General features: G+C 42.7%; 1 protein-coding gene across 1 annotated transcript; it reads left to right on the top strand.

The window, feature by feature from the left end:
* Positions 1 to 476: 476 nt before the first annotated feature.
* On the top strand, positions 477 to 27,978 carry LOC147898915 (uncharacterized). Its single transcript, XM_087379541.1, is given in 14 exon segments — positions 477 to 1,600; positions 1,875 to 1,956; positions 2,126 to 2,146; positions 2,148 to 2,327; positions 2,423 to 2,487; positions 2,591 to 2,750; positions 2,844 to 3,092; positions 3,171 to 3,293; positions 3,430 to 3,615; positions 3,735 to 3,816; positions 3,926 to 4,911; positions 26,267 to 26,777; positions 26,877 to 27,067; positions 27,195 to 27,978. Coding segments are annotated over 14 exon segments (4,437 nt in total). The 5' UTR covers positions 477 to 497; the 3' UTR covers positions 27,693 to 27,978.

Raw genomic sequence — 27,978 nt, 5'->3', positions numbered from 1 at the left:
TGTGATAAAACCATACAGAGTAGGATGAATCCGTCTTCCCAATATAAACTTAATTCTATTTGCCACAATAACTTAGCCACTCTCTTGTAGTAACTTAAATACTTAGTACTATCTTGTAGATAGTGTTGAGCATAGCCAATGGTCTCCACTGAGTAGGGCTAAGCCGATTATGGCTCATTGGTATCAGTTTAATTATCTCTCTGTGCAGCATACCCATGTGTCATCTCACCTTGCGCACACATCCAGTGAATTAAACTCAGCAACACTTGCTAGTAGTGCTGAAAAAACTCCCTAGGCATGGCATAAAATTAAGTTAAGCACTTGATCTCGTCCTTGGAAAAGAGTTGGCATGTTACCCAAATGTCTGGGCAGATTTGGTGGGAATGCGGAATGCAATCTCAATGTGAGAAGATTTGAAAAGGGGCGGGAAAGGGCGTCTTCTAGTAAGTAAGAAGTAAGCCGTGGTGGATGAGGAGGAGGAGGAGGAGGAGAGGGAGATGGAGTGGGAGGACGAAATCGTGGAAGAAAGCAGCAGCAGCAGCTTCTCGTCGTCGCAAAGCTACCACCACCCCACGCGAGTTGTGGACCTCATCCTTTCCAAGTCCGACAGCGTCCTCATCCAAGCTCTCGTCAGTCGCAGCCGCCGACCCCTCGCAGCATCCGACGCCATCATGGAGTACACCAGGGCGCTCTTCCTTGCTCTCGCTCCCTCCGCCAGACACCTCGACTCTTCCAGGCCTGCGTCTCTCCTTTTGCTTCTCGTCCTGAAAATCATTGATCTAGTGCACCAAGCAGCGATCGTGGTAGATAAAAAAATGGGGGATTGCCTGGATTTCCTTCTTCAAGAAATTGATGCTTTGCCTCGGCGCCGACTACCCTCCATCGTCGAGTCCATCATCCAACACCTTGAAAACTCCAATCACAGTGATGACCAAGGTCATACCCTGCTGCTTCTCCCCCGCTGCCTCACCCGCATAACATCCTCTTCTGAGCAAGTCATTGTACCTCGGCGAGACGGCAATGAGATCCTTGCCACTGGCTTCGAATACAGAGACAATACCTTGAAGCGTATTGCATCCTTGCCGTGGTCGAAGGCTGTTCTCACCAAGTTGACGGCTATGCTTCGTGAAATGCCCTTGAACGAGAGCCAACTTGTGGAGTTTCTTAACACAATCTTCGGTCAGATGAAACATGCCGAACCAGTAGATCTTCCTGCGCTTGTCTATCAACTGTTGCTTCTTGCTTCAAAAGGCTTCAAGCGAGTCATTTTGATCGGCATTCTTTCTTTCTTCAGCAGACTCTCCGCTTCTCATAGTGAAATTAGAATGGAGAAATCACCGTCGAAGGGGCTGAAGTTCTCCGTTGAGGCGCGCAGACAGGTTGAAGGGACGATCGTGTTACACATAAATTTCGCTGTGAAACAGGATCCAGCCTTGGGGCACGAGATCCTCCACATAGTACGCATGAGGTGTTTACCTCTGACGTCGTTCATTGTCTCTGTAGTCCTTTCCATTGTTCGGATACAAAGGTTTGAGGAGCCGGCGCTAATTTTGCTGAAGGCTGCCGTTACGGGGTCTTATCAAGACTTAGTGCAGGGCAGGTACAAACTTGGTGCTCGATTCGACAAGAATTGCGAGTTTAGGGTCAATGTTTTTGCGCTTCGCTCTTATGTAATGGTCGATTGGGATCTGATAGCTCGTTATTGCAAGTTACCTTCGCCTGCTTAAATTAACTTGCCTTGATTCGATTCCATCCATTTAGTGATTTATATTGTAAACAATGATGTCATTTCCTTGGTCTTACTGAAATGTTTAGTCCTCCAGACGTAAGATTTGCTTATTAAATGTATTAATGCCAATCTGGATGATTTTCAGAAGATCGAGGTGCGCTCCTCCGGCGTTGAAAAGGCAGTTCTTAGAAAGCGTTAAAACCGTGGAGCAATCCTTCATGCAGACTGTACAATGATTTGACCTTTTGAGATGAACATGAACTAGTTTCCATTATGTCGGATGAGTAGGACTGATTTTGCGGTCTCCAAAGATCAGTAGCATACGAGGTATTTTCACATGGACAGATTCAAACGTCCATTTACCCTAAAAATGTTGGGCTACTCTGTGGCTTTCAGGTTCGTAACACAGCCTTTGGATTGGGACCATGTTATACCCAGCCTGGTAAGCATTGGATTTCTCTTAATCGAAAGCGGTCAGACGGAAGATTCTTCCCTTTGCGAGTACCTTAGCAAAGCTTGTCTGATGCCTGGGTGCAAAGATTTGGGGGCTCTTATTTTAAGAACAGCATTTGAAGTTCACGAGATGGCACGGGATCAGGTGATCCTTACTTAAATGGGAAGCATTTTTGTGGACACCGTGGACCAGCTTTCTGTGGCCTGTTTGTTGATCCTGTGCATTTGTCAGATTTGCAGATAATTGAGCAGAGCAAGTGTCAGATAATTGGGCTTAGGCCTGACCAGAGCTCACCGATCATCAGGCAAGGCATCCAGCGGAAAGCCTTATCAGTCTGAGTAGCCTAGAGCTTCACATATGAGGACCTGAGTCTAAGCTTATGGAAATCTATGTCAACTGTGTGTTAGGATGCTTGGTCAACTGGCGCAAAGCTATCCACATCTAATGGTGGAACACGTATCGTGCCTGAAGGAATGTCTGGACTACTTTGCATTTCTTCATCCTATTTCTGCTACATCCTTAGTCCATAGCATATGCCCCCTGTTCTACCTGAGCTCTGACCTTCATGTAATCTTCTTATGCTCCATGTTTAATAAGCATCCTTTGAATCACCTTCTGCAAAGCGACACAATTACTAATTGTACTTTTGGGATTTGGCAGAGCTATACTGTTCTGGTCCTTAGAAAGGCAATGTTTGGTCGGGAGGCAATGGCTCGCATGACTGCTCTACGAGGGTTTCTTAGCCTATTAATTTTTGAAAGACGTTCAAAAGCACAAAATGATTGTGATTCACTGTTGAGTTCTTCAAGTGAAGCTAGCTGTAGCCAAAAAGGCAAGACTTGCTTCAGAAGGAACCAGAGTTTGCTGCAGGAATTGAAGGGATTGCTACGGAGGTGTCTCCTGCAACAGGTGGAGTGCTGCGGGTTTTGATCAGGTTTGCTTTGCTGCGATGCAAATATGACAAATTATGCTCTAATAATTGTGCAGGCAAACATGCGTGAATGTTTGTATGGAGGTCTTGTCAAACTCGTGTTAATGGATCCTGCAGCTGCAGAGACTGCATTTGACTTGCTCTGGCCCCATTTCTGTAGGTATTATGAGACACAGGAGGTAATTAACCCACATTTTTTTGAATTCTTTCTCTATTAGTCTCAGATGCATTGTGACTCAATTCCTAGCTGCTTTGCTTGTTTTATTGCAAAAACAATTGCAGAAAAAAGACAATCTGTGCTCCAATGCTTTGCAGAGGACAGACATCTCCTTGAACATAAACTGCTGTGTGAAGACTCATAATGGGACTGTGTTTATAGAGGAGCCACTTGACCATCTTATTTTCTGCATTCACAATCTTCTTACTCTCCAGCCACGAGAAAATCAGGGGCAGAATTCCATGGAAACCTGTTTAGGCTTCTCGTTATCGCAAGATTATGAGGTGATGCATGGCGTTAAACCCTCTCTTGGCATCTGTTCAATGTGATTACGTTGTTGCAGGTACACTTTTTGGCTGTTCACTGATTTTATGTTAGAAATTGAATTGTGATCATGCTGCAGGCTGGGCGACAATGTGCTGCTGACTCTCTGGCAGATGCTTTTTCCAAGATTCACCAAAGCTTACAGCTTAAGTCATTAGCAGGTAGTTGCCTTTTGAAAAAAAAAGGCACTGAAGCTATCGACTTTTTGGTTTACTCAGTATACCATTATACTATTCTCTCTTATCGCACAGACTGCCATTTGTGGTACAGATTTGAACCTTGACAAGGCTCAAGACTTTGCACTGGAAACTATGGAGGGAAAGACCAATCTTGAAAAGGCTCGTATTTACATTGGTATTTATGAAGTCTTGATAGATGCTGTGGTCTCCAAAATGGTGTGTCCAGAAAATAACTCAAATCTGGATGAAGCAGGGATAGAATTGTATTCCTATATCAATAGTTATGATGCACTAGAGCAGATATTGCAGAAACATGGAGGTGGCTCTGGAAATGCAAAATTCAGGCCAGTTGAATCTGTCAACCATTGTGGTCTTACTGGAAAGCTACACTCAGGCTTGGTTCAAATTTCAGCACGGAGAGTACCATTTTTAAGTCCTGCAAATGCTGCTTTCCTGCTACAATATGTTCAACAAATTAATAGCCAAGATATGCCACAAAACAATCCTACAATTTCTGAAGTCAATCGTCAGGTCCCATGGAAGAAAGATTTAATGCCTTATGCTCATAAGGTGGCTCGTTTCTCTGTTAGATCTTGTCTTCGTCATGTGAAGATGGCTGCCTGTGACTATCGAGATGGAGATGAAGACTTGATTGGGACCAAACAACATATCGACGGTGATTGGAAAATCTTAGGGGAACCTCTATTACAGGCTCTTACAGCTGCAATAACTGGGGTTTCTTCATGGCCAGTGGAAAAATCAAAGGACAGAGAGAAACAAGCAAGAGGGAGGAAATCTGCTGATGAAGCACGTGAGGGACTGTTATTAACCCTGGTCAAGTGTTTAGATGAAATATGCAGGTTGGCACAAAGGAAAAACTGCTTAAAAGATGTCATTGGTCACATGTCTCTCGATCTTGCTGGTGAACCAACTGCAGAAGGGAGTGAGTCTGATGGGGAGAATAATAAAGCACATGGATTGTCGCCTGATGAGTGCCTCATACAAGAGTTTTTACTGAAGAAAGTCCGACCATTATTGGATGAGCTCTTGCGCTGCTCACAATTTCGTGAGTTTGAAGTGAGTAAATCTCTTTGTTAAATAGCACCTTTTGTCTACAGTTCAAAGATCTAGTATGTTATAGTCTATCAGGTATATCTTGACATATAGAAACACTATCCTTGTTTCCTTTTAGTTTTGTAATGAGCTCGTAGCTCGTGCATATAGTTCCTCAAGCTTCAAGTGGGGTTGCAAATTCTTGAAAACTTGCAGCTTGTAGATTACAAAATTTGCATGGACGCATGTGGAATAATTCACAACTCTCTTTATAGAGCATCAATGCAAAAAAAGTTGACTTTAGGATCATTTATAAAACTGTATGCACTGAGGAATAACAGCAGCGGGTGACCTGGAAGTTTTGACAGACATATGGCCCTCATCGCACGGGCATTTCACCAAAATGTATCACAAGCATTTCATGCTATTGGGCACCTTTGAATACCACGCAGGTTCAGCCTCCATGTGGCATTTCAAGCCTGGAGTCATGACCATTTCTCATTGATAAATGGGTAAATATGTATAGACAGCCAGAAGTCATGTAAATATCATGCATCCCAAGTGATGCTCCCAAGTGAGATGATAGTTTAAAAGTTACCACTCTACTCCACTCTTGCATCCCATGTGCTCAGATCTTGAACCAAAACAGGGGCCTATCTGACTGCCCTCCTCTTGGGTCCAAGGAAGCTTCTCTCTCTCTCTCTCTCTCTCTCTCACACACACACACACACACACACACACACACACATTTAAAAAAAAGTGAAACCCATAAACTTTATATTACAGTGAGCAGTTCCCAGAAAAAATAACATGCTAATACCTCAGAAAATGTCATTATAAGACATGTAAGAAGAAGCATCTGACTGACGAGCACATAGACAATCATAAAATGATTGTCATAGTGATATTCCAAAAAAGTGAAACTTGGAGGTTGTAGCGGAGATAGACTATCCTCACTCTCTCTCCTGCTCAATACTAACTGAAACTGCAAGGTGATGCACTCAATACACAAAGTAAGCTGTGGATGTGAGTGAGAGAATAAGAGGGAGAGAATGTAGTGGACCTCTGAAGAGGAAATAGATAACAATAATGAATGCCCAAAGGGCTGAACACAACTGTATGAAGGGGCTGAAACCCTCACTGCAAAACTAGAATACTAGACTACCTAGAGGAGGTGAATCCTCACTAGATCCTTGAAGAGGTTGAGGCTACCTTGCTGGTCTTGCAGGGAGGCTTGACTCTACTGCTCTGAAGGCTTGAAGGCTTGAGGAGTGGATGAAGAATGAGGGCCAAAGGCTGCCCTTTTATAGGCTAATAGGTCAGCTTGGCCGACTTGGTCAACGCCGACCGATGACCACGTCAGTCAAAAAAGCCAACGTTTACCAAAAAGTCCATGCGTTGACTTTTGACTAGATTGTCTAACTTCCAAAGGAAAAGCTAGAAAAGTACCATCAGCCTTAAGTACATCCCCCACAGTCTAGATTCCTTAAGAGGAAATAAAATAGGAGCGTTTGAGTTCTTGTAATGTCAATGGGCAAGGAAATACCTCGGACAAATATAAACTCTTAGCCTCTTAAGGAGTTTCCTTCAAGAGAGATCCGACTGTCACCACAATGTAAATATCCTAAGTCAAAGTATAGTTGACCATTTATTTGATCATAATTAAAGTGTTTTATATGTGTTAATTATGGTCAAAGAGTTCTTTTAATGGTCAAGGGATTGACTATGGTCAAAGATACTTGACTCTAGTCAAGTAAACTTGACTTTGGTCTAGGAGACTTGGTTTATTACCAAGAGGGTTAACTGCGGTTAACTATAGAACTACAGAGCTGACTACGGTCAGAGAGTGTTGACTTCAGTCAACAAGACTTGGCATGCGCCAAGAGGGTTAACCTCGGTTAACGAAGATGTGTCAACTTCGGTTGGAGAGACTTGGCTATAATTAAGGTGCCTCGATCCTTGGTCAAAGCTCCTTAATTATAATCAAGAGTGTTGACTCCGGTCAACTAGAGAATAAATATATATTTTTATATTTGTTTATGTGTGCACATGTGTTCAGTGGGGACGCCCACTGTGACTAGAATTAGTCCACAGTGTGTTATTTGCATGCAAAGCGCTAACAATTAATGGGTGCCATGGTGGTGTGCTTTAATTAATTGTTGCAGGTATTGGAAAGAGTTATTTTTCCTAAGCGCTATGGGAGCCTAATAAGCATCTAGGAGGCGGTTTGTGTGACCAAGTGCTTTGAAGACTCCAGAGTGGCCCTTAGTGGCATGTAATAGGACTTAGTCTAGATTTTAGACAAGTGGCATGTTGCCAATTTGAAATGAGCTTGAAGCTCTTGTAATAAAGGGGATTTTTCACGTTTTGAAAGAGTGTGTATCACACAGCTCTACGCTGAACTTTTGTAACAGATTCTCTTCAAGTAATAAAATACCTTCGGGGGGTCCAGCCCGACATGTTGTCTTGGGCCCTAGTGTCTCTGTTGAGAGAGAGAGAGAGGGAGAGCAAAAGGGGAAGTGTGCTTGCTGTTTTTTTACGAAGGAGGTTCGTAGTGAATCAAAGAGAAATTGCTATCTTTCAAAGAGCGTGAGGGATTTCATTGGTATCAGAGCACAGTTATATTGCATAGCTATACTGTCTTCTTAGATAGTGAGGATCCAAGGAGTTGATGTGTGACTTTGCTGAAAAATTAACGGAAAAGAAAGAGGCGCTGCTGTAGTTTTACGACGGTACAGCTGGTCTTTTCGCTGTTTGACGAGGACGAGTCTACGGGGGTCCTTTTGCTGATCTCTTCCACAGAGAAACAGAGCATTGCTGTTGATTGTGAGGAAGGAGAATACGCCGGCGATAACTGATACGATAGGCATCGTATGCAAACGAGGAGCAGATGATTGCTTACGCTCAGGGCGGAGGGCTAGGAGGGATTACTGATGCTGTCACGCGGGCACACATGGTCCTCACGTAGGACGTACTGTAGCATGGCGTTCGCTTGACGAGTAGCGACGAGGTGGCTCCGTCGACCATTTCCTTGCGCAGGGTGCCGGCGCGACGCTGCCAAGGTCTAAAACCTTTGGCTGTTGCTGACGTGGCCAGGGTAGGAGTACACGTGGCTTGCACAGGCACTGGTGTGGCAGCCAAGCAGCAGATGATGTGGCAGACAGCTCAGTAGATCTGACACGTGTCACACAGGCAATCAGACAAATTGACGTGGCAAGTTGCTGATGTGGCATGCAGGCCTGAAGGGTGCTGATGTGGCAGTACATGTGGCAGCCAGATCAGATGCTGATGTGGCACTGACACATGGCAGACAGGTGGCTGATGTGGCAGGCCCTGGGTTTATCTAGCCTAACCTTGGTTAGTGGACTGGTTAGAGGTCCAGTTAGTTGACCCAACCAGACCAGTCTGGTCACTGTAACTAGATTGTGACCAGTCCAGTTAGTCTAGTTGCAGACTAACCAGACCAGAACCAGTCAGTCTGGTTAGAGTAACTAGCCAGTTACTCCATTTGGTTACTGTTCTTTCAAAAAAAAAAAAAGGGGACAGTTGCAGACACTGTTTCTGCTAGCAGACTTCACCTGTCTGTCAGACTTTTACTGTCAAAAATGCAGCAGAAAAGCAGAGAAAACAGAGAAAGCAGACTTCTACTGTCAGAAAAGCAGCAGAAAAGCGGAGAAAAGCAGAGAAATCAGAGATTTGCAGAAAAAGAAAATGCATGCCTTTGTGCATTGGGAAGATGAATCAGATGCTTCTGAGTGCTTTTTGCAGTAGCCAGAAAAAGGGCAATACAATTGTCGATGCTTTAGCAATTTTGTGGGTTTATGCTTTGAACTGATAGGCCAATTACTGGCACAAGTTGTGAATGCAAGACACCTCTTGTTGAGGTATTTTTCTGTCGGAAAAGCAAAGGTAGTTGTGCATCAGTTACCTACACGGTGTGTGAAAAATTTGCAGATCTCAGAATATGGATCAATCACCTATCCAGTGGGATTCACAAGATAGGGATGTACATCCAAGACAGAGAAGTGTGCAGCAAACTCAACAAGAATTTGAACAGATGGTACGTGCTCGTAGGCAAGAGATGGAAAATCTCAGAAAAGATCCAAGGGCTCAGCATTTGTTTCAAGTAGAAGCTATGCCTAATAAGCTATGCCTAATATAGCATATGACGTGCCAATGCCAGAGGCACACTCTTGTGTACAGCTTGAGAAAGAGAGATCTCATAGGGGACGGTCTCATAGCAGGAAGAGATCGAGGCATCATCACCGATCTCCTAGTCCATCACCGTCTACCTCGAGTTCGACTTCTGTATCTTCTTCTTCTTTATCAGATAAACCATCCAGAAAAAGAAGGAAACATAAGAAGTCTAGGAAGAGAAAGTCTTCCAGAGAGACCAAGGAATTCAAAGAGGGAGGTAAATCTGTCAAGTTTATGACCTACAATGGACAGTATGGTCATACAGACAAAGCATTTCAGTTCATTAGGCAGTTTGATGCTGCATTCGGCACAGAAAAGTTTTCAGAATCCTCCAAGTTAAGAATGGTCAGTTTGCACTTGACAGCAACAGCTAGTGCATGGTGGAGTGCACAGACCACAGATGGGTCAGCCCTAAGGAAGTGGAAGGACTTCAAGAAAGCCTTCTACCAGCAGTTTATGCCTAAACAGTTTAGAGACCATGTTCTTCAAGATTGGGATAGTTTGCATATGGATGCAGGAGATACAGTGGATGTGTACAACCAAAAGTTTTGGGATGCTTATTTGTAGGTTGCACCTTTCAAAAAGATCTCCAAAGGGACCCAAATGAGAAAGTATAAACCAGGTCTCACTCCAAAAATTCAGGCAGTAGTGAATGCTTTGGGGGCAAAGAACATTCAAGACCTTATGCATTTAGCTTCAGTAGCTAGTCTTGTGCCGTTACAAGATCCATCTACAGTGCTATCCTTGCATGCAGGACGTGCTGATAGAAAGAAAATTGATTTTTCAAAATTAGAAAAGAAAGAGTACCCCAAGGTTGAAAAGAAAGGGTTTCAGCCTCTGAAGCCGAGGGGTACTCAGTTTTCAAAGGTTTATAAAGGCAAATCTCTATTCACCCCTGAACAGATAGTTGAATTCCATAGAGATGGGAAATGCTTCAAGTGCGGCAAAGAGGGGCATGTGGCTGTCCAGTGCTCAGAAAAGCCTTCAACTTCGAAGGGAAAAGAGGCAAAGAAGCCACGAGGACCGCAAAAGCCAATGGCGGGGGGGATTCCTGACATATTGGGTCATGTTTCAAACCTAGAAGAACGAGAATTGCTGCTATCATGGAGCAAAGTCAGAGACCAGCAAGCGCTAATTTTATTTGATCCAGGGGCTACTGATAATTTCATATCAGAGGATCTAGCCCTGAGGCTGGAAATAAAGACAGAGGAGTTGGGCAGGGCTTTGGATGCCGATCAGATGTTCTGTGGGAATCCTGTGCCAGTCACTCTCTTGATAGGGAAGCTCCGTCTTCATGTTCAGAGTTATGTGGATCAGGAAGACTTCTTCATTTCTCCACTGAAACATCATGATGTAGTCTTGGGAATGCCTTGGTTTCATCGCAAGGCAGTGAAGTTGACTCTTCTTGAAAGAGTGCTGGAGTTTGTGCATAGGGGGAAAAATCAGCGTTTAGTTGCCAGGAATAAAGGGGACACTATCCCCATTGTATCTGATGTTACATGTGGTGAAGCAATAAAGTCTGCAATTTCTGCGTACATGGTTTTTGTAAAAGAAAAAGAGAATGATATGCATGCTGAAATGAATGATGCAGACAAAGATAAGTTTCAGTTTCTTGTAAACTTTAAAGATTGCTTTTCTAATACTTTGCCAGGGGAGTTATCCCTAGAGAGACCAGAAGATCATCAGATAGAGTTAATGCCTGGTAGTGAGCTACCAAACAGACCACCTTATAGAGTCAGTGCGACTCAGAGAGAGGAGATTATGGCTCAGGTACAGGACTTGTTGTCCAAAGGGTTGATTCAGCCCAGCTCGTCTCCTTTTTGTTTCCCTGTATTGCTAGTACAGAAGAAAGATGGTTCATTCCGTATGTGCATCGATTATCGTGCTTTGAACAAAATGACCATCAAGAATAGATTCCCTATTCCGTGCATTGATGATGTGTTGGATCAGTTAAATGGAGCTTCAGTTTTTAGCAGGATAGACTTAAAGAGTGGCTATCACCAAGTGAGGATACAGCCTCAGAATGTGCACAAGACAGCATTTCGCACTACATTCGGGCTGTATGAATACTTAGTGATGCCTTTTGGGTTGACAAATGCTCCAGCCACATTCAATAGAATGATGGATCGCATCTTCCGAAAGTACAGGCATTTCACGGGTACTTTCTTTGATGATATCTTAGTCTTTTCTAAGACAGAAGAAGAGCACAGGGAACATCTTGCTATAGTGTTTCAAGAGCTGAGAAATCATCAGCTCTACGCAAACAGCAAGAAAAGTGAATTCTTCTTGGAAGAAATCCATTATCTGGGGCATATAATATCCAAGAATGGGATACAAATGGATCCAGCGAAGATCCGTGCCATTCAGGAATGGCCAGAGCTGAAAACTGTGCATGAAGTTCAAAGTTTCCTAGGCTTGTGTTCTTACTACAGAAGGTTTATCAGACATTTTGCTGATATCGCAGCTCCATTACATGACCTTACTAAGAAAAATGCAGCCTTCACATGGGGAATATCACAGAAGAAAGCATTCAATACACTCAAGGAGAAGTTGACTACAGAGCTTATTCTTGTAGTCCCGGATCTTTATCAATCTTTTGATGTTGATTGCGATGCTTGTGGAGAATGTGTTGGGGCTGCATTGCATCAGAATGGTTATGTTGTGGCCTATGAAAGCGGGAGACTTCGGGACGCAGAGAGATATCTAGGAATCTATGAGAAAGAGTTATTAGCTGTAATTCATGCCATCCATACATGGAAGCACTATCTTTTGGGTGTAGATTTTACTGTTAAGACAGATCACCAAAGTCCGAGATACTTTTTGACTCAAACCAAGCTTTCCGAGACGCATATGAAATGGGTAAACATGCTGTCAATGTATCATTTTCAGATTGTCCATACCCTAGGAATTCGGAACAGAGTGGCAGATGCCTTGTCCCGAAGACCCCAGGTCAATAATGTGACTATTGCTTATCATCAAGACCTGGAAGACATGAGGGAGCAATATGCTCGTGATGCAGATTTTGGTGAAATTTTACAGCAAATGCAAGAGGGGCAATCCACCAGTCACTATTCCCTGGAAGATGGGTATCTAATGAAAGATAATTGCCTATGCATCACCTAGGAGATGAGAAAATGATTTTGGAGGAATGCCATGCATCTCCCTATGCTGGACATAGAGGAATTACAGTGTTACGCTCTAGCCGAGGTAGCATGACCTCGGAAGAATCAGTCGACATTTCCCTTAAAGGATCTATCTTTGTAATATATGTGTTTGCGCTTCATGTAAATGATCAAGAGGGATTTAATGTCAAGGTCCTAGGTGAGGGCTGATAGCACCAGACTAGGTAGATAGGGGCAAAGGATTTAATGCATCCTAAGAGAGGGGTGGAATGTTGCTTTTGGAAGGCCCTATATGGATGACATGTGGCATCTAGATCTATCTAGGGAATTGGGGCTTGCTAAGGCTAGAGAGAGAAGAGAAGGGAATTATTCATGTTGAATTTCGAACGAAGATCTCTGTCTGTTGGTTAGTCTCAGCGAGATATGGTTGGGAGGTTATACATGGTGCTACTCCCGTGATACGAAATAGAGAACTAATCATGAGATGTGTATGACAATTGCTATCAGAGCCGAGGCTACGAAGTGGAGAGGAGAGAGCTGGATCGTCGAACGATCTGAGCGCCAGATTGACGGATTGACTGTTGGTGCTACGTGCTGACGACAAACGACTGGGCTATGCATGCATTGGCGTTGGCTACGCAAGTTTGTCGTAGAGCGTTGGAGCGGAGGGCTCCTGTAAGGCCCTTCAATGTTGACAGTCTGTGATTGATCGCAGATCAACGGAAAGCTCAGGCAGGTACGGGAGATGTGAAGCGCAGGTGTGAAAAAAATCGTTGACGCTAGGAATTCGGGAGTAGGGAGACCAATTGGATGAAAGTTGAGGCTTCTGAATCGTGTCTGGAGTACAGGTGGAGCGACTGGAAACTTGCGACGTCCATGAATTAGGAGCAGGACACGTAGGCGGTGAAGTTGTGTTGGAGCGGAAGGTTCTTGGATGGTCCTTCGACATCGGTACTTGGTGGTTGACCAGATAAATAAGAAGCCCAAGGGAAGGTGACGGAATGGACACGTAGGCGTTGAAGCTGGAGCGCAAGTTGACAAGGATCGGCGTGGGCGTATAATGAATGTGCGTTTTTCACTGGAAGTGGATTTGGCCGTCTTCTCCGTTGACGCCAGGAGTTCGTGGGCAGAGGCTTGTTGACTGTTTCGTGGGAGCGATTTGCCTTCGACATGTTACGTGGCTGACTGCAACTCGTTAGTCGTTGGTAGAAGGTGTCGTTGTTGTGTCGAGGTGATCTTGTTGAAGGCTATTCGATGCATAGAGAAGCCCGTGGAGAGCTGTTGGTAACAGCTGTCGACTGTTTCCCTAGCGCATATACAGTCAGAGATCACGGATGACTTGTAAGACTATGAGGCTTGGCGACAGGTTGACGATCAAGATCTGAGAGCAGGCTGTACGTGCAGGCTGCAAGTTGCGGGGAGTTTCCAGGAAGCACTTTATCTATTTTCCCTTTTGGTTTTCGTTATTCCTGTTTTGTCAGAAGCAGTTAGACTTTTGTGGTTTTAGCAGAGGTCGTAGTTTATGATGCTATAGCAAGGACAGATTATGCTTGAGGATATGCCTGTGTGCTTCGGTCAGAGCTAGTTGCAGGAGCTTCCCTAGTAAAGGGAAAAGCGCTATTTAGATTATACTTATATCAAATGCCTAGTCAGTGTGCATGTGGGATTGCAGGAATTCCCTAGTATAGAGAATTGTGCCAGATTGTTAGTACACTGAATTGTGTCAGCCTGTAAATACAGTTTCTAGTGGTGTTTTTTAAAAAAAAAAACACAAAAGAAAACACCCATTGAACGGAATGGAAGCAGAAGAAGGAGCTTCCAGGAGGGACCCTGGTAAATTAGGAGTCCGGCCGACCCAGAAGGGATCGCACCCAGTAGCTCATACTTTAGTTGGCAGGATTGCATTGCTGGAGGATGCCTTGCAATAGTTGTTAGCGCAACAATTACAAGCCAATGCAGGGCAGTCCGAACTTAGGAGAGCGATACAGAGTATGTCTATCAGATCTTCTCGAGAAGAGAGGGGAAAGGCTCCAATGAAACTGGAGTCTAGTGTCCATACGGTCGAGCCTAGGAAGGCTAAAGTGCCAAATATTGCTAATTATAGACCGGAAAAGTATTCTGGTCGGATGAACGATTGTAGCTCCGATGTCATTGAGACCTGGTTACACAAATGGAACGAGGCGTTCGCCATTTGTGAAATCAGAAATGATATCAAAAAGATCCGCGAGGCCATCCACATGTTTAGTGAGGCAGCGGATTGGTGCTGGATTAAACAACAAAAAGATGGTATAGCATTCACTTAGGAGGGGTTTAAAAGAGAGTTCAGGAAACACTTCTTACCTCTTGACGAAGCATCCTGAGCTTGCGATCAATATAGGAACCTTCGTCAGAGAAATTTATCAGTGGCAGAATACACTGATAAGTTTCGAGAGAGTGTAATGAGGTTGACGAACCCCTGCCTCAATCAATCCAAGTGAAAGATTTCATATTTGGATTGAATGATCGAATAAAAATGGAAGTTCGGGCTAAGTACGCAAACACGTTAGATGATGCAATAGCTATAGCCCTGAACTACGAGGATGCCAAGGGCAACAAGCCAAGTGGGTTTGCACAGGTCGGAACCCAGTATGGGTATTCGAAGAAATCGGGGTTTAAGAAAAAGTGGGCTAGTAGAGGAGTGGTTCGCAGCCGAGTGGTCAAGCCAAGCAGGCGAGACCGGCTGAAACTCCTAAACCAAGTACCACCATTGGAGTGAAGAGGAAAGTAACCCCAATGGCAGCCCGGGCTTGGTCTAAGTCTGCCTTGAACCCAGAACAAAGGGAAAAAGCGAGAAGAGAAGGCTTATGCTTTGGTTACCTTCAACCTCACCAGTGAAAGGATTGTCCACGTAACAAAGATCGTCGGATGGTTGAGATCGTGATCTCAGAGTGCGACGTGGAGATGCAAGGAAGTCCCAGAGCGGAAGAGATGCAGATTCAGCTAGCGGGATCTTCTCAGAGGTTAGTACCTTGTTTGTTATGTGTGTCTGTTGCTAAGTTAGTGACGAGTGCACTTGATAACATCCTATCTAAGCTCGCAGCAACGGGATATACGGCCTTTAATGATATGGAGTTAATTAAAATGAAAGAGCAAGTGGCTAATCATGATGTCATTGTGTTTTTTGACTCGGCGTCAACTCACAATGTGATTAACTCCAAGCTCGTGAAGAGGCTGAAATTAAAGACGAGTCCATTTGACTATGCGTAAACAGTCAGGATGACAGATGGAAGTTCAACTGAAGTATGGGACCAAAGGGTTATCCAGTTGGAGCTTCGAATTCAAGACTATGCTGAGAAGCTTGATTTTGAATTGACCAAGCTTGCTCATGCAGATATAGCCCTGGGTATGGCGTGGCATTCTAAGAAGAATCCAACCATTGATTGGAAAAAGCACGTATATCAATTCAAGATGAATGATGTGCTTTATGTCTTGCGAGGTGAAAAAGATATACCTCAGGGACTGTTGGTTTCCGTGATGGCAATCAGAAAAGCTCAAGTAGAGTTTTTATTCCTATGCACAACATCGGTAGAGCCGGTTGATGATTCCTCGATTAGCACTGATGTTGCACAAAGTGGTGAGATGGCCAAGCTGGCTAATCTTATAATAGAGAAGTTCTCTGAATGTTTTAGAGATGAACTACCTTATGGGTTACCTCTAGAGCGTAAAGTTCAACATAAGATTGAACTGATCCCGAGGGTAGAACCTGTAAATAGACCTCCTTATAGAATGAGTTTTACCGAAGAGGCGGAGGTGCGTAGAGAACTGGAAGAATACCTCAAGTTGAGGTAGATTCAACCAAGTTTCTCACCATTTGCTTCGTCAGTGATATTAAAGAAGAAAAAGGATGATACGTTTCGCCTCTGTATAGATTACAGAGCATTGAATAATATCATTGTTAAGCACATGTATCCGATGGCTCGGATTGATGTTTTGCTAGATGCATTACATGGAGTCGTGATTTTCAGTAAGATTGATCTTAAATGTGGCTATAAAACCGCTTTCAGAAGCAGGTTTGGTTATTATGAGTTTTTGGTAATGCCCTTCGGACTTACTAATGCTCCAACGACATTTGTCATGCTTATGAACGATTTGCTATGTCCGTATATCGAAAAGTTCGTAGTACATTTTATTGACGATATCTTGATATTCAGTAAAAGTATTACTAAGCATCGTGAACACTTAAGAGTAGTGTTCAGTACTTTGAGGAAAGCCAGTCTTTATGTAAATAAAAAGAAAACTATACTGTGTATGGTAAGGCTTGAATATTTAGGGTTCATAATTACTCCACAGGGGGTAGAAATAGATCTGAAGAAAATGGCTGCGATACTAACTTGGCCAATCCCTCAGAGTTTGTCCATGTTGCGATCGTTCTTGGGATTTGTTCAGTTTTATAGAAGGCATATCAAAGGATATTTCGGAATAGTATCTCCATTGACTGATCTGACCTCAGATAAAGTACCTTTTATTTGGGGACAGAATCAACAAGAAAGTTTTAACACCATAAAACAGGCTGTGGTCACAGGACCGGTGTTAAAAATAGTTGATTCCTAGAAACCGTTGTTCCTAGAAACCGATGCAAGTGGCATTGCAGTAGGAGCAGTTCTCCTGCAAGAGGGAAGGCCAGTAGCCTTTGAAAGCAAGAAGCTTTCTCCCTCTCAAAGGAATTGGCCAACTCATGAATTGGAGTGGTATGTTGTTATCCATGCTTTGAAAACATGGAGACATTATTTATATGGTTCAGAGTTTTATGTGGATGTGGATCATGATACTCTGAAACATTTTTGTAAACAGCCTGACTTGAGGGGCTGCCAAGCTAGGTGGGCAGAGCTCATGAAGGAGTTTAATCTAACGATTCGGTACCGAAGAGAAAAAGACAATAAGGTTATTGATGCGTTGTCTCGCATTATGCACAACCTAAGTTTCACGGTATTAGAGAGTGCTCTAATGACCGAGATAAGAGAAACTCAAAAAGTGGACGAGTTTGTCCAGAGCTTGTGGCCTAAAGCTCATGTGTTAAAACCCGGGGAAAGTGAAAAGGATGACCTCGCATCCAGAAAAGGCCAAACTTATGCAAGATATACCATAAGGGATGCTATGCTAGTTAGAAATGACAAGGTTGTAGTACCTAGTCAGAATGATCTCAGGCAGAGAGTCATTCGACAATGCCATGATAGCCCGTGTGCGGGATATCCAGGAGTAGAGAAGACATATGATCTCATGAAGCGAGATTTCTTTTGGCCAAAGATAAAAAAGCATATTCATGAATATGTGACCCGGTGTTTCTCGTGTCAGGTTAGTAAGGCCGAGCGGGTGAGGACACCCGAACTTTTACAGTCCTTGGAAAAACCACTAAGTAAGTGGGAGAGCATTTCCATGGACTTTATTGTAGGGCTGCCTACGACACAAGGAGGATATGATTCTATCCTTGTGGTGGTTGATCGTCTAACTAAGATGGCTCACTTCATTCCGACTAGAGAGTTTGTTAGTGTCCCGCAAGTGGCGGATTTGTTCATTAGACATATATTTCATCTGCATGGATTGCCTAGATCCATAGTGTCAGACAGAGATGTCAGATTTACAGGTCATTTTTGGACGACGGTATTTGAGACACTGAGGACTAAGTTGGGAATGAGTAGTGGGGATCATTTTGAGACGGATGGTCAGACGGAGAGAGTCAACCAAACTTTAGAGGATATGCTGAGGGCATATGTGTCATTAAGGCAACATATGTGGAACAAGTGGTTGCCATTGTTCGAGCTTGTCTACAATGATAGAAAACATTCCTCTACCGGGTTCAGTCCGTTTGAACTGAACTATGGTTATAGACCAGCAAATCCCACTATAGTTGGAATACCTTCAAAAGTGCCTAGTGCCGCGGACTTTGTAGTTCAGATGCAGGAGATGCTAGCATTTGCGAGAGCTAATATCCGTCAGGCTATGGATAGAGCAAGGGTGTATGCGGATGAAAATCGGTCTATAAGAGCATTTAAGGAAGAAGAAAAAGTTTTTCTCAGAGTTCCTTTGCACTCGAAGTCGTTGACTTCAGGAGAGTGTGCTAAGTTATCACCTCGATACTGTGGGCCGTGGTTAATTCTAAAGAGAATAGGCAGTGTAGCCTATAAATTAGAATTGCCATAGCGGTGTAAGGTGCACCCGGTTTTTCATGTTTCGCGCTTAAAGAAATTTTTACATACTGGTGACTCACTAATCGAAGGTGTGGTTTTGTTTCAGGAGATAGAGGATATTGCAAGGCGCAAACTAACAAGGATCCTGGACCGAGAAACAATGCAAATACGAAATCGGAAGATACCCACGGTGTTGGTTGCATGGCATGGTCAGCCTCTATCCGAAGCTACCTGGGAATCCGTATATCAGTTGCGGAGAGTGTTCCCAGACTTTATCATTGAGGACGCTAATGTCTGAAGAGGGAAGGATTGTTACGCTCTAGCCGAGGTAGCATGACCTCGGAAGAATCAATCGACATTTTCCTTAAAGGATCTATCTTTGTAATATATGTGTTTGCGCTTCATGTAATTGATCGGGAGGGATTTAATGTCAAGGTCCTAGGTGAGGGTTGATAGCACGAGACTAGGTAGATCTAAGGCCAAGGGCCTAGTGCAAAGATTGTGCCTAGGGACAAAGGATTTAATGCATCCCAAGAGAGGGGTGGAATGTTGCTTTTGGAAGGCCCTATATGGATGACATGTGGCATCTAGATCTATCTAAGGGATTGGGGCTTGCTGAGGCTAGAGAGAGAAGAGAAGGGAATTATTCATGTTGAATTTCGAACGAAGATCTCTGTCTGTTGGTCAGCCTCAGCGAGATATGGTTGGGAGGTTATACATGGTGCTACTCCCGTGATACGAAATAGAGAACTAATCAAGAGATGTGTATGACATACAGCAACAACTCTAGCACTAGAGAGATATTTCTTTTGGCCAGGGATGCGGAAAGATATACATCAGTTTGTTACTGAATGCCTTACGTGTCAGAAAGTGAAGTATGATAGACGGAAGGCACTTGGCCTACTTATGCCTCTTCCCGTGTCTTAGGCACCATGGGAAAGTATTACAATGGACTTTATTTTTGATTTGCCAAGATCAAAGTCAAGGAATGATGGGATTTGGACTATCATTGATAAATTCAGCAAGCAAGCTCATTTCATTCTGGTTCGCAAAACCATAAAGGCAGATTATATGGCTAAGTTTTTCATGGTACAGATTTTTAAGCATCATGGTATGCCTAAGTCCATTGTTAGTGATCGAGATCCCAGAATGACCAGTCTATTTTGGAGAGCTTTATTTGATAACATGGGGACAAATTTCAATTTTTCTTCTTCTTTTCATCCCCAGACAGATGGTCAAAGTGAAGTTGCAAATTCTAGAGTTTTGGATATGCTGAAATACTACGTGGGTGACCAAAGTTCAGACTGGGAAAAGTACCTACCGTAGGTAGAGTTTGCTTACAATAATACAGTACATAGCTCTACAGGGAAAGCCTCTTTAGAGGTCATATATGGGAAGGTGATTTGGCCACCTATATTGAGGATCAAAGATGAAATATTTGCAGCTGATCAGTTTGTGAGAGACCTCCAGACAGCTTACAGCCAAGTCCGGACAGCAATTGAAAGGTCTCAAGAGAAACATAAAAGAGCTGCATATAAGCATAGGAGACAGTTAGATCTCAAGGAAGGGGATTGGGTACTTTTAAAGTTTGAAAAAGTTAGGCTCCGCAAGTTTAAAGAAAAACAGAAAGTGTATGCAAAGTTATCTCCCAGATACTATGGCCCTTTCAGGGTTACAGAAAGAATAAATGAGGTTGCATACAGATTAGCATTGCCAGAGCATTGGAGGATTCACAATGCATTCCATGTGAGACTTCTAAAGAAATTCCAGGGACCAGAGCCTATTGAAGCAATATCAGAAGATTCACCAGAAATGGATGAGCTGAAGGAGGTCCTTCAGTCAGAGCAGATTATTGTGTACCATAATGTGCGCAAAGGCCCTCAGGATAAGGAGTTTTACAAGTATCTTGTAAAATTCAAGAATTATACGGCATTAGATGCCAAGTGGATGGACGAAGACATGTTATTCGACCATCCACAGCTTTTGGATGTTTACAAGGAAGCTTTTCAGTTGAGGTCAACTGAATAGAAGCCGAGGGGATGTCACCACAATGTAAATATCCTAAGTCAAAGTATAGTTGACCATTTATTTGAGCTTGAAGCTCTTGTAATAAAGGGGATTTTTCACGTTTTGAAAGAGTGTGCATCAAACAGCTCTACGCTGAACTTTTGTAACAGATTCTCTTCAAGTAATAAAATACCTTGGGGGGGTCCAGCCCGACATGTTGTCCTGGGCCCTAGTGTCTCTGTTGAGAGAGAGAGAGAGAGGGAGAGCAAAAGGGGAAGTGTGCTTGCTGTTTTTTTTACGAAGGAGGTTCGTAGTGAATCAAAGAGAAATTGCTATCTTTCAAAGAGCGTGAGGGATTTCACCGACCTTGTCGTTTAAGATGAGAGAAGTATCTCTTTTTAATTTGAAAACATTCGGGTGGCAAAAGGACATCCCTTAACTTCTCAATATTTTTCGTAATAAAATCCCATTGAGTAGGCTGCCAATGCCCAAACGCATTAGTAGTCAAATGTAAAGTAAATGATGCAACATAGCAGCCCAAGGTTTGTCAACTTGCATAAATTCTAGTATCATTTTTTCTTTATGTGCCAAAATATAAATATGAATATTCAAGACATTCAAAGCACCATGCATCTTTGGTGAACATAGATGTTCCATGGAGAGTAATCTAATTACGGCCATTCTTTGAGTGCCAAAAAAATTCCATAATAGAAGACATGAAACATGTAATCTCTTTCTTGCTAAATGTCATCAATGGCAAAAAGAATTGTATGTAAGCAATAAATATTGATTGTACAATGCGAAGCCAAAAATGCAGTGGCCACGTAGACAATTTCTAGTATTCTAAAATTTTTTAAAGCTTTTCAAGCATCCCAATGACGTCATCAGCGCCCAATAGTAGGTATAGACCATAGTATAAACATATCCTCACACTTACAAATCGATACATCCACACATACTTGAGCATCCATTTATACAAAGTCTTCTTGATCGTGCTCTTGGCCAACTTGAAGAAGATGGCTAATTGCTGTTCTTGGTCTTTTAATACTTGACTTTACTCTTGAACTACAAGTCCGTGATGTTGCTCTCCAACTTTTTGAAGAAGCAAGGACATTGTAAGGCCTCTTGTTGACCACTAATGGCTCTTGACTAAAAATCTTGCCTAACTAGATTCAATGTAAATTGCAACACGCACCAACTGTAACATTCCCTACTTGCTTGTGGAAATCTTTAAGATGCCTAGGTCTTACCATCAACTATAACCAATGGGTCAAAGTTAGTAATGATCAGGTCATATTTATAGAGAAAATCCTTGAGCTAATTGAAGAGATCTAGTAGCTAGCTAGGAACGGAATGGAAATGTGGAAAGCATAATGAAAAGCAAAATGGAAAGAAATATGAAAGAACAAGTGTTAGGTAATGATAATCAAAATACTCACATGATATAAAGCTTGATGTTGATTGATGTCATAGACAATAGACAAGTATAACATACTATAGTGTGACACTAGACTCTATTCAATGGCAAGAGTGAAGAACAATGCTAGACCCACGAGATGCCGCCTCCACCCTTCCTCCTCTATCTCCACCACCTCCATGGCATTTGTGCACACGAACCTATCCGGGTTTAATGACACCTCCCTCGACTCTCATAAGCCCTCCCCCAACTCTTGTGAGGTCTCCAAGGACTCTTGTGAGCCCTCTCCCAACTCTTGTGAGCCCTCCCGCAAGTCTCATGAGCCCACTCCCCAGTCTCATGAGCCTTCTCCTCCTCCCAAGTCCCGTGAGCCCACTCCCCAATCTCGTGAGCCCACTTCCAAGCCCTAAGATCATGAGCCTTCCCCTCATCCTTCCCCTTAGCCTGTTTGTGTCTATCTCTTTATACAATTGTGTGCACAAAGGAAAGGAGAGAGATTTGATTTAGCATTGGTGATTCTTTGGCTATATATCTCTATATTCTTCCATTCTGGGAGTGCTGGCTACAAAAAGCAACCTTTGTCTTTGTCTTTTAACATAGTATCAAAGCCTTAAGGAAGATTCACAAGCACGCGGAGCTTGGAGGTGAGAACTTTGGGAAGGAGGTCTTGATTTAGGCGTGAAGAAATCAAAGTCAACTCCCATGTTTGAAGGACAAATTTCTTTGTGAGAAAGAAGGTGACCACAAGTGTGCCTTAGTGAGAGATCACTAGTGTCAATTGCATATATGTTCTATTCCAAGAAATTCTGTCCAACGGCTACACGTGTGTTGATCCCAAGCTTGGAGAAGTGGGCAAAGTGAAAAAGGATAACTACCTTGTTTGGGAGGTGAAGCCACTTGGCATGGAAGTTTTGGAAGGCAACAAGAGAGGATTTGAATATTGATTGACACAGTGGATGCGATAGGAAAGGTAACAAAACAGGTTGATCTAGATATGTTAGAAGAGTGGGAAGTAAAGTATTTCATAGTGTTGCTAATGATTATCGAGACGACATTAGACAAAGCCATTCCGCACATTTAGTTGGTAGATACTTTGACAGAAGCGTGGGACACCTTGAAGGACATGTACAAAACAAATGATACTACGAGGGTCGTCCAACTTGAGAATCAATTGTTCACCATGAGAATGAGGGAGGGAGATATTGTGAGGTGGAAGTTGGCGCAGTTGGTCATAAGATAAACCCACTTCCATCATTAAAGAGCTTCACAACCTTTGTAACAAGTATTATGACCTTGGAAAGATGAAGGTTGCTTGGTATGCTTGTGATTGATGATGGTAGTACCATGATGGTTGGAGCTACTTAGATTGTACTTGTGTTTTGGGATGGCTAACCTTGGTGGAGCTTGACTTGGAGAAATATGAGTTGTGGGTTTAAGGCTGAAGGTGACTTTTTGACTTGTTCTTGAGAGCTTCTCTATGAGAGTTCATGGAACGTTTGCATTGACAAATGGGTGTTGGCCCATGGTGGGTCGTTGAGAGGGTGTGTTGGAGGTTAGAGACCAACTCACCATTGATGTGGAGGAACTATACCAACAATATAGGTTGGACTCAACAGGAAGCCATGTGTACACACGAGAAAGCTGCGATGGGGCAGCTTTGAGAGAGAGGAGAGAGTTGCACGTGGGCAGCATACAAGGCTGCCACGTGGGCAGCAGAGACATCAGCCTAGATGGTGCTTTCCCCTTTGAATGCCTAGAAGGTCTTCACCCTCGTACTTGAAATCTCAAAATAAGCAGAGAGAATTATACCTTGAGTAATTCCCTTTGACAGAAAGTCAACCAACATTTGAGGCCTTCATTGGACTTTGTCCCACTCTTGTTTGCCATTACAGCCTTGTGAAGATGCCACCATTGCTGGAAATCCATCCACCTCATCATTGTATAGCTTTGAAGTATTGCAATGGTCATTGTCTCCATGCTTTAGATGCATCTTGTCCTTGTCTTCTCTAGGTGTCTAGTATGTCCTCAGCCTCACTAACTGAGCAACTCCTCTAAAACCTCATGTAGGGAGCACCACAACAAGCAGAAATGTGAGGTAGGGTTGTAGCAGATTTAAGGCTCTTCGTGGGCAGGAGAGTTCTTGCTGGTGTAGGGCACTTGATGAGAGCTTCCTTTCTGAGAGTTTAACCTACTGCTGTTTGGAACTTTCTAGATCTACGCTATTCTTGTGCACTCATCATCTTCAAGTGTACCCAGGTTTTGCTTACTTTGAATCCACTTGGAAGAAATCTTCCATTGTGAGGTTAGGCTCTAGGACAGCTAGCATTCTTTCTCTAACATGTTTTTAGGGAGGAGGGGAGTGAGATTGTAGCCAAGGGAAGTGACAGCCTTGGAGATCAAGCCCAAATAAAAGTTGGCATCGAAGGTATGACTTTGACAAGTGAAAGAGGAAGGCTACTTCTAATTAAATAGGTGTGACAAGAGATTAGTGTGTAGAAATATCTTTCAAGTAATTCTCATAGTACTAGATCTCATTGTGCATGTGATCTCAAACTCACACAAAATGAGTAAATAGGATGAGATTAATTATCTGATTTAAAGAGAGATTTGGAGCCATCATAATTGCACGTGCAATATGGAAGATTATTTAAGGAGTGAAGACTCAGCCTAAGGATCAAGTGGATTCCACAAGCAAAGTTGGATGTGAAGGATTCTATGCTTAGGGATGCTGATGCACTATCTCTAATCATCGAAACGGCTATAGATTCTATGCTACTGCATATTTAGTTGGTGATACAAGAGGCTTGGACAATCTTGTGTGATATGTTTGTGACTAGCAATAAGTAACAAATATTGACTCTTTACAATCAGCTGTCCATGTTGACAATGGAAGAAGGGGACTTGAGAAATAAACGTTTGGTCAAAGTAAAGGTCTTAAGAGATCAATTGGCACCCTCATGCTTAGTAAACTACTAAGAAGATTCAACAGTAATGACCTTGATAGTTGGAGAGAATGATAGTCGGAGAGAGATAAAAGCCACTCGTGTTTGAGGAGCTTGGTCCCTTGTTGATCCAAGATGGGCTAAAGGCTATATGACAAAGATAAGGCATTTAATGGAAGGGTAAAGGGAAGGATAAAGATAAAGGTAAGGGTAAAATTGGGAAAGATAAGACCAAGAAGGATAAACATACTTCCTATGGTGGACACTCTTGATAAGGAGGGTACAAAGAAGAGGTGCTAGGATTGTGATATGCTTGGTCGTCATAGGAAGAAATGGATCAAAGGAAAAAAAGGAAGAATGATTCAAGGGGGATGATTTTGAACTAAGTTTGCCAATGTGGTTAAAGAAGAGCCGTTCGTGTTGGTCACTGCTTACACCTAGTAGATGCAAATTGTGCTCATGACCAACATTTTAGCCGAGGTTAGAAGATCCAAAAAATGGCATGAATCAATCATTGGGCCTAGGATTACGTAGTGATTAGGAATCCACTTGATTGTTTTGTGTGCTCCCATAGATAATACAAGTCTCCATGTCAAAGTTGTGATCTTGCTCCTAGATGGGAGCAAAGGTGGATGGGAGAAATGAAATATCGTATTAATGTCCAAAAGAGATATAATAGGATCTATGGGACAAACATGATACTAATCTCTTGTTGCAGCTCTTAATAACTTTCTTGTTCATTGGTACATGATGGACATGTGGCTGTTGTCACTTATCTTGCAGCTAGACAGGTCTCCTATATAGAGGCCATCTTTCAAATTTGTTGTAGGATTGCAATGTCCCCTAGTGCATGGTGATCAAGAAGATAATAGTTCTGGTTTGGCATGAATCTCCAGAGATCCAAAACTCTCCTGAATCATGTTTGTGTCCTAAAACAGATTTGTAGGGGGAGTACTCAAGGCTACTGACCAAACCAATAACAGTCAACTCATGCTATGCAAGGACGGATGCATTTATTAGGAAGGAAAAGGAAGGTGAGAGGTGGATCTGAGAGGTCAGTAGAAGTGGGGAAATTGTGCAGTACTACAAAGCTAAATGTGAGGGAGGAAGTCGAGAGAAAGGTGGCATTGGTATATATATAAATCCAAATATATAAATAAAAATAAAATTAAAAATATAAATAAATAAATATAAATAGATGAAAATTGTAAACAACGCATACTGCATTGGAAGGTGTGTATCTACATGGTACCCTTTTGATTATCAGAAGTGACAAAAGGTTCTTTCATTTAAGTGCAATCTCTAGAGGAAATTGGAATACTGAACCCTACGTTCGGATGTATCTTGCTTATCCATAATTGCTTAGCATGTGGTTCTCATTCTTCAGCTGCATTAGGTGTGTATTGGTTAAGCAGAATTAGGGTGGTTTACGATCTATGATCCTCTTAGGAGCTCTTATGTCTTATAAAAGCTTCGTATCAGAGGTGAGATGCAGAAATTCCTTTGACTCTATTTTCAATGTTTTGTCAGATTCTTGCAGGGACCATGTTGTATTTGGGGAGCAAATTGCGACTTTCACAAATGAAGGTGCATGGAACGTGGGCTGAATCAAAATCTAAAAGCTTGAAGCTAACATTTACTGCTGCAGCTCGAGTTTTGATAAAATTATCTGTCTGCCTTAGTTCGACTCCAGATGATCTGATGATAGCTCAAAATGTCAGCGAAGAATTGTTGAAGGTAATGGGGACAGAAGAATTGGATGCGATAGAAGTTTCTGGGATGTACCCAGTCGTAAACACATCTACACGGAATGCTATTAGTGGCTTTCTCCTACAGCATGCAGATGCTACTTTGGCTGATTTGGAATGGTTCATTTCCAAGCTTAAATTAAAGCCATTAATGAAGTCTTCAGAGCTCTCAATAGAATTGCAAGCACCGAGTCATTTTGAAACCTCACGGTTGACGTTGGAAGCAGCTTTGCACACAAGAATGGAGACTTTAGTCAAAGTCCTCTCAAGCTTTGTACACATGAGCTTAAGCGGTATACTGAAATCTCATAACTCACGTTAAGAATTAACTTCCATGCTGCATCTTAAAGTTCTAATTGTTCAACTGGTTACTCATCCATCTCGCAATGCAGGTGTGCTGGCAGAGCAATTTCTTAGGGTTACAGTGAGGCTTTACAAATGTCTAGCTGCTGCCACAAAGATATGTATAGCTCCGAAGGGGTTTAAACAAGCTCTTCCCAGCAACAAGTTCCAACTACTGGCAGAAGTGACCTGCAAACGAATGACCGCTCCACTTTACTCATTTATGGCAGTCATGCAGAGGGTAAAGGACTTGTTCTCTATACATATAAAGTACTTCATATGTTCCACGTGCGCCTATGGCCAGGATGTAACCAAGTACTAGAAAATCTATTGATCTTATAAGGTCTTCCTTTGATGTTTGCCTCCAGGATCAACAAGAGAATTACCAAGCAAAAGGATCCGTAAGTAAGATTAAACGTGAAGTTAGAACAATACCAAACCTTGTATTTTATGTGGAAGACTATGAACGCTATCTTATCCAACTCAGCAGATTTACGAAAGTAAATCTGCTGAGGCATGCGAAGCGCAGTACAGCTCGAGACTTCAAGATCCTTGACAACGGCAAAAAGTGTAAGCAGCTAACTGAGAAAGAAAAAGCAAGAGGATCCCCTGCAGGCGGGGAAGCATACTCCCGGGATTCTGAGAAAGAAGAATCCGAACAAGAGTCTGAAAAGGAAGATTTAGAGAAAGAACAGAGTGGCTCCCAAGAAGAAATTGGCAACCTTGATGTCAACGATGATACCTGTGAACAAGTCCACGCAAGCAGGTTCAGAAGACCCTTGGAGAAGCGGGGTAGAAATGCAGTAGTGCGGGATTCTGATGAAGACACGGAAGGTGAAGGCTCCAAAAGGCAACATTCCTTATAAGACATACCTGCCACGACTGGGCTAGCCTTGCTCCTTCCTGTACAGTACATCGTTTAAAAAAAAATAAAAATAAAAAAATATTGAAAGACATCGTTTTTAGCGTCAAAATAAATAACTCAAAATAATATATAGTATGGGAATATCCACTTGTGCAATTTACAACTTTAAATAACAAGGTGAATGGTATTTAATCATTCATAAGGCTTTCCCAAAGAGTTATAATTCAAGGGAACAAGCCCTTCTTTGGGTGTTGAGATAACATCAAGAGTATTAGTGTTGAGGATAA

The sequence above is a fragment of the Dipteris shenzhenensis genome, chromosome 9, assembly GCF_047967505.1.
Source record: "Dipteris shenzhenensis isolate YYH24624 ecotype China chromosome 9, Dip_SZ_1.0, whole genome shotgun sequence".
Taxonomy (NCBI): domain Eukaryota; kingdom Viridiplantae; phylum Streptophyta; class Polypodiopsida; order Gleicheniales; family Dipteridaceae; genus Dipteris; species Dipteris shenzhenensis.
Note: the sequence above shows the minus strand (reverse complement) of the source record. Positions and strands in the feature narration are given on the sequence as shown.